The 8,190-nt window shown below is 29.8% G+C and overlaps 1 protein-coding gene across 1 annotated transcript in view; it reads right to left on the bottom strand.

Annotated features, from left to right (window-relative positions):
* Positions 1 to 6,874, bottom strand: part of LOC122271069 (fatty acyl-CoA reductase 1) — a gene marked incomplete at its 3' end in the record, with an annotated part of 24,171 nt that extends 17,297 nt beyond the window's left edge. The window contains 4 exon segments of the mRNA XM_043050891.2: positions 576 to 648; positions 1,872 to 2,047; positions 5,567 to 5,683; positions 6,691 to 6,874. Of these exon segments, the coding sequence (XP_042906825.2) occupies positions 576 to 648; positions 1,872 to 2,047; positions 5,567 to 5,683; positions 6,691 to 6,795 (471 nt within the window).
* Between the last annotated feature and the right edge of the window lie 1,316 nt (positions 6,875 to 8,190).

Consider the following 8,190-nt stretch of genomic DNA (forward strand, 5'->3'; position numbering starts at 1 on the left):
TTGAAGATGGAAACATACTGCAATTTTGTTCTATGATGCCAGTTGTTAACTTCTGAAGTTTTTATTAAAATATTTTTATTCTAAGAAGATTGCAGGTGATAAGAACATTGTTGTGAGGGAATGACGCGAAACACTGGGGACAAAGTTTAAAATAGTGCTGTGTTAATATTTTTATCAGAAATTAAATTTAAAATTTATTTTCTGAATTCTATATTTCAATATTCTCAAATAAAAAACGCAAATTTGTAAAAAAAAAAATTTTATTTCAGAAACAATTTGTTTCTTTTTTTAAATCAGCAGTGGGGACAAGTGAGGGAATGACATATTGGTATATTTTTATTACCTAAAATTAATAAAAAATAAAAATTGATAATTTTATTTTTATTCTTTTGTTAGCTTGTATTCTGAAGGACACTTTCCCTGAAAAAATTTTTTTCGTAAGTTGTAAAACAAACATAAAATATACTGGGGACATGAAAATGACTTTTTTTGTGAGAATGACCCATATATATATATATTATGTCTTCAAAATACAGTGACATCTCAATATCATCAAAACTACAATCTTTACTTACGTCAAGCTTTTGAAGTTTTCTAGCTAGTTCAATTACATTCCATGTTCCCAAGCAGTTGTTGATTACTGAGTATCTAAAATATAGTTCTATATTAAAATGAAAGACTACTGAGAGCATTTAAAAATAATAATAATTCCCAACTTAATTCTGAAAAAGGTTTTTTTCAGAACATTCTTTCAAAAATACTCTTTAAATTTATAGAACTAAAATGCAGAGCTTTGGATGTTATGACAAAACAAATTATTGTATACTATCTGTCCAGCTAAAGAACTCCTCTCTTTGGTTTCTTAAAGTCCTGTCGGTGACTATGGTAACGAGGCTAGACTATTTCAAGTTGGTGTGGAGGATAAACATTTCGGTAAGGGTCTCGAGGGGAAAAGATAATCCTCTTTGAAAATCATTTTCTTTGTTACCATTACTGCAAATAGCTCCAGACTCTTTTACGTAAGATTGCTGAATTTATTGCATTACATTACATAGACAAACAGTACTTTAAATGGCGTTTTCTAAAATCAGCAGTGTTAGCATATTTTGAATCGACGATCATTGCGTTGAAAAAATTTTATTAGCTAAATTAAAGTTCTATATTTTTCTGAAAAATATATTTCATGTTCTCAAATGTACATTTTACTATGATATGTAAAAATTTAAAATAAAACGGATTATTGCTTGCATTTATGGATAATTCACATGAACTTTATCCTTCACCGATCATTCACATCAGCATTTACAGACGCCCTAAGATCATGCAAAAAAAATTTATGTGCATTGTAATTTCTAATTATATGAAGACAAGAAAAAATATTATTTTTGGCAATAAAGAGGATTTCAACCACTTTCGGTTTGGTAAAATGGTCAAATATTTCCAGGAGCACTGTGCTGTGTGAAAGCATAAGTTAAATTGTTTCCTGATCACTAAAAGCGGAATTTATCACGATATTTATCACCAATCAAAATTTCAACTATTTCGCGGCAGAAGCAAACTAAGAGACACAAAACTGAAAAGAAAAAACTGAAATGAAATTTTTTAAAAACTAAATTTTCTTCAAATATACTGAAAAGGACTTCTTTTCTTTTGTTCAACCAACGTAGAGTGTAACTCTTTCGTAAAAATAAAAATTTAATAACCACCCATTTTTATTAACTAAAACACCACAATATTTTTTTTTATATAATGACAAAAATAGAATTTTTTTCTCCTTTTCAATTCATTTGAAAAACGTAGTTTTTTTAAAAAATATATATTATTACAAAAATATTATAAATAAAGGTATTAAGTTTCACATTTATTCCTACCTTAAGGGTTTGAAGAAACTGATAACCGCAGCAACATGGAAAATAATTGTAACCTCTTGAATGACATTTTTCAAGTCTTCGTCACACATACCTAAATTTGATTCTTGAATATCACCGGGTACCACTTTCACTTTATTTACCACATCGGGATTTTCTTTCAGCAATATTCTGAAAATCTAAAAAGTTTGTTTTGTAAATAAAATAGTTTTTTTGACGATCCATATTCTATATTCTAAGAAATTCTGGAGCGTGTTGGTTGTATAATATAGAGTAAATTTGCTGTAAATTTAATCCAGCGGCAATGTTATCCACATAGTCGTAAAAAATAATCTGTTTTAAAATCGATGACACGGACCTGCTCTTAAAATTGATTGGAAGCATGATTTAATTTAACAGCTTATTGAGATTTCCGACTTGCATGGTGAAATGGCTTAAAATTGATCTGATTTATTTTAGACTGTATTACATCTCCTTATTAAAACCTTAACTTTATCAAGAGAAAACTTAAACTACTATGCCCTAATGAAGAGTAATAAAAACGTGAAATAATTTGCTACGGTATCAGTACCTATGTCTTATGATTCATATATTTTATTTGAATATTAAAACCGATAATAACAGAAGTATTAAAATCTATATTAAACCAATTGCACAAGCAAACGAAAGCGGATTAAAATACATCACTTTTGTGCAGGGAAAGATAGGCATTTACATTATTTTACCCTGAATAAATAGTCCATATTTAAGTAATTAATAAAAATTTATTAATTATTGCAATTTCTTTTCATTTGTTATTGTTATTGGTTAACGTCGTATTAGGTCTGCACAATGGGCTACGGGTGGCCTTACATCCCTGATGATGATTCAAAGACATGCCATCGCAATTTTGATCCTCCGCAAAGGGAATGGCTCCTCTGCTTCGGTAGCCCGACGACTGCGCGTAAAATTGAGCACTTCATGGTAGAACCGCTTAACAAGGACCGATACCGCACACCCTCGGTTCCTTTGCAGACTGATCAAAGTGATCACCTACATGCCCACTGACTACAGACAATAATGCTTGACTTTGGTGTTCTGTTGAGAACCGTGTCTTAACGATCAATCCACTGAGGTACCAATTTCTTTTTGAACAGCTAGTTTAAGAACAATACCAGTTCCTAAGGATTTGAACATGGAAATAATTTGTTAGAAGCTGAAAACTGTTTTAAAAGTTTTGTTTTGAGCACAATATAGATACCTGAAGTTTGCCCTCTCCCTCAATGTGAGCTTTAGCCGCTATTTTGAATGCACTAAGCGGCAGAGAAGGTCAAAATGTAGTAAAGCTCAAACATTATTATCTAGACAAGTGAAGTATAGTTTTCATAAGTATCTTTTTATTCTGAATCAAATGACACCAATACCAAGTCGATAGAACTATTAGTTCAAAGGATATAGGGGATTTAGTAAGTAGGAAGAGAACAATTTTGTTGAAGAGAACAAGTAGATGTACTACTTACACGTCTGAAATTCTTACCTACATAAATGAAGCATTATTTCTTTTGTACTTTTGCGATAAAATGAAAGATATCAATAAGACTAATAAAAAGTACATTTTTGTACTTATATCTATATAGACATCTGACATTGCTATTTACAGAAGCAAAGTGCAATTTTTTTTTTGTATTTTTTGTATTTTTTACACTAAACTGAATAAGAACAAATTCAAGTCTAAAAGGTAAATAGTTTAGAAGCTGTACGAGTTTCGAAAGTTTCAATGACGTCTGATTTCTATCAAGACAAGTTGCTATTGTTGTCGAAAGTACGTACTTCTATTGCTATCTAGACAAGCGGTACATTTTTTTCTGTATTTTTTAAATAAACCTAATACAAACTAAAATAAATTGATGAAACAAATTGTTTCGAAAATTTATAAGATTTTAATACATAAAATAGTATAAGCCCAAAAATCATAAATCACGCTCATGAAACTCTCTTAACTTCAAAATGATTGGTTTCATTGACATGGTTTTGAATTTAATTAATTCTGCTTAAGACAATACGCGAGTTTCAATAATTTCCTTGTCTATCAAGCAATGTCAGACGCTTAAATATGTATTAGTATAAAAATTAATTTCTTCTGCGTAAAATTGTTTTTAACATTTGAACTATTAGCTCTTCTGACTCAAGTTAAGTTTTTCAACCGTCTGACCTTCATTAAGTTAAAAATGGCGGCTAAAACTAAACTAGTTCAGGAAGAGGACAAACTTTAAGTTTCCAAATTTTTTTCCTTGAAGTTTCCATCCGCAACCTTTAAGACAATCTCCAACATAATCGGTGTTGAGCCATTTCTCCATCCACTGGCTAATTTTGCCACAGACAGTTTTCAATTATTTGAAGAACGTTTTGTAGACTTATCAAACATTTCCCGGTATACATTGTTTAAGACTAACTAAAACTAAATCAAAATTGTAAAAACTAAATCAAAATTCTACGCAGTTCTTCGTAAGTGCCATTTAAGGTGTCAATGGAAAAACCTAAATGATTCATAATTTTGTTTGATTACCCTAAACCTTTTACACATACTATCAATTTTAATTCATTTGTACGCAAATTAATTTTTTTATTTAAACTTGCTGTACATTTAAAACCTATTTTATGTTTGATAAAAAAAATATGCACTTAAATATTTGTCATATGCTGTGTACACTGTTAAAATTGTCATTCCAAAATTACGGTTACATAACCGGCAGCAGTCTGTCCATCCAATAAACCGTAAATCTTACAGTAAAGAATATTTTTTTTACTTTTACGGTTTTGAAACCGTTTACAACTAGTAGGTAAAAAAAACACGAATACAAAACTGTACGATTTTTGAACTAACGTGGTTTCAAAACCGTAAAAAAATTTATCTGGACATTAGAGTTAGGCTTTTTATTAGGTACAGAGTATTGGAGTTAGGTTGTGGTTGAGTTGTTTTTTATCAAATAAACCGTGAAATGTGGTTTATCTGGTTGTTTCACTTATCGTAAAAGATGGGAAATACTAGAATTTTTTTGTTTTAAGCAGCTTTATGGTGCTGTCATCTATGCGTAGATTAGAATACCGTACTCTAATAGTGCAGGGTTACAAATCGAAGAGTGCAAGACAGTGGAAGCTCTTCATGTGGTAAAGGGAATGATGAAAATATTTTTCCGTCAACGCTGTGACTCAACCTACCGTTTTGTCGGTCATGAGATTGACAGTTCAGCCCTTTCGGCTATATTATGAACACAGTTGAAAGGAACTGAATGCCTTCATAAGGGGACCCAATTAGTGTGATAAAATTCTGGTTGTTTAATTGCATTAACTGAAGGCAGTTAATAGACTGTTTTTCTCACAATTAGCAGTTTGCATATCATTTTATTTAAGGTTGTTCGACTGTTCTGCTTGAATATGGTAAAATAACAATTAAATAAATTGTTATTTAACCATTTTTGTCCGAGAAATTTCTAACAGTGCACCAAAAAGTTACCCTTTAGATAAATAGTCACAGTATTTTCAATAACTTTCTTCATGTAATGAGTGTAGCTAATGTTAAACATTGCAATATAGTTGAACTCAGATTTTACTGATTATGAAAAAATATTATAAAAATAAACATTAGATTTAACCTAAATTTTAAGTAACATGAATAGTACATCTTCAGTAAAGTTTAACAATTTTCCTAAATTGTTTACCTTTTTCTTAAATATAAGCCGTTTTCTTTCTTCTGGAGAGGTATCCTTTTTTGATCTTAATAATAAATAGATTTTTGAGACATCTGGAAGACATCTGAGTAATATTTCTAACAACACCTGAAAGATAAATTTTGATTCATTTACAACTAAAACAAATCTAAATTGATTAACAATTATTAAAATGACTGAAAAATATATTATATTTTAAACTTTGGATCAACAGGTACAATGCAGACAATTTTAGTACTTATCCCCAAAACAAGACTGTAAAAACCTACTTTTACAGTATCTATAGAAAGCACAAATATTATGAATCTGTATTATTATATTACGCACCTACTGCAATGACACCTAGTACCAGTAACAACAATACAATTAGTAGTTACGTACCCATTACCACAACTAATTAAGTATCACTTGAGTCACTAAAATTTTTACACTTTTGCATTATAAGGTAAACTAACAATATCATAATAACTAATGAAAAAACGTATCTAACAAACTTTTTTTATACAAATGTATTAATAAATTCTAACTTTACGTGACCCCCTTTAACGTATAAGTGCTTAGTTTCAGTATATTGCATTAAGAGGTAAACTGACTGTATCATATAAAATAATTAATAAGAAAAGTATTTAACCAACTATTTTTATACAGACATTTGAACAAACTCTAATTTTATACGGCCCCATTTATAGGATGGGTACTGAAATTTAGTATATTGCATCATAAGACAAACTAACAATGTCATATAAAAGAACTGATAAAAAAACGTATTTAACAAGTTATTATTTCAGACTATAATCATTTCTTAAAATAATTTTTTTTAAACTCAAGCATCAATGATATTTACAATGATACTGTACAATGATATTTTCTAAAAAAAAAAAATAACGCTTGCATTTAAGCACAAAAAGGAAACAAGAACCAAAAATCCGAAATATTTCGATTTTTTAAGAGTTATCCAAATTAATAATAACAGGCTAATTAAAAATAATTGAACCAAATTAGTAATAAGTCTTATACATTTATAATAGTCTTATACATTTGTTGCCTATAAGCAAGTTCTCTGCGAAAATAATCATGTCCCACTTTTCAAAAAAGTAAATTGAAACCACATTTACCGTTCCAAGAAATCCACTCGCTCCAGTTATAAAAATTGATTTTCCTTTATAAAAATCTCTTACTCGGTTGCCATATTCCTCTTTTTCATTGTTGTTTTCTACCATTTTGAAACATTAAAAGAAAGAAAAAACTTTCTGCAGCTCTCTGTGCGAAACTGATATTATGTACTTCTATGGTTTAAATTCATAGAAAATTCATCTACTTGGGCATATTCCGCAATTTTCCTCATTACTAATTAATTGAGGAAAAATATAAACGTTTGGAGTAAACAAATAACAGTGACATATTTTATACTAAAAACAGTGGCTGAAATTTCGTTTTTAGAGGTTAGAAACACATCTTTAATAAAAATATTTAGAGAATTATGTACTGTTGAACTTTTAGTGAGCTTAAGAAGATTTCTTACTATTTTAAAATTAATATTAATTATTATTATCATTTAAAATTTCATGTCATTATTCTGCTGAATGCAGTTACAAAATAGGATCTAAGATCAAGTATGATCTAAGATCTAGGATCTAAGATCAATCACCTGCGATAACGTTTTTTTTTTAATTTCATTTTTTTTTTATTTACTTTTATCCAAAATTATGAAGTTTCCTTTTAAAAAACGAAAATTTCATCACAAAAATACGTTTTGAAATATTCATATCGGTCAAATCAGATTTTATTATTTTGATTAAACCAAAAATGTGAAAAATTATTTATCGTTAATTCAAAAAGAACATTCATTAATAATATTTTAGGAAAGTTATTACTCAGACAGAAAATGGGAGAAAACACAGAAAATTAATTACTCTCAACACGAAAAGAAGAAGACCACTGGTACTCAACGACTTGATGTCTTGTTAAGCCACACTGCTTACACTGTTAATTTCCTTTGCGCATGCTCATGGGCAAGATTAAAGTATAATCGGAACTTTCCACAGATCAGTTTGTGATAATTTAAAATTCCCTTCTAGTACGGGAAATCAGAAGAGTTTGAACCTGGATTCATTTGTTCATAATCGAAGCATATAATTAACTCACAGATTATAGAGGCCTTGTTTATAGATAATATACGAAGGAAAAATCAAATTGTAAGAAAACACTCAACTCAAATTACTTAATTAACTCAGTGGCACGACAGCCCATAGTGGGCCAAAACCTACTGTGCCCATCTCAGTTTTCTTGACTTTAGGGTCTGGGGCGCAGGTATGCTTGGTACTCATGTATACCCAAGAATACCCAAGTATGCTTGGTACTCATTTTTTTGACCCACTGAAAGGATGAAAGGCTGAGTCAACCTTGCCCAGCGCGAGGATCGAACACAGGACCTGTGACACAAAAAAGCCCGAAGCGCTACCACTCAGCGACAAGGACCATTACAGGTAAGAAAGTAATCGGAAATTTTTTTATTCCCTTAAACAATAACATTTTGCATATTCAAAGCTAGCAGTAGTTTTACAAAAAAAAATTGTAAGGAAAAAAAACCATTCAATGCGAATTTTTTAATTTTG

This window comes from Parasteatoda tepidariorum, chromosome 5, assembly GCF_043381705.1.
Source record: "Parasteatoda tepidariorum isolate YZ-2023 chromosome 5, CAS_Ptep_4.0, whole genome shotgun sequence".
Lineage (NCBI taxonomy): Eukaryota > Metazoa > Arthropoda > Arachnida > Araneae > Theridiidae > Parasteatoda > Parasteatoda tepidariorum.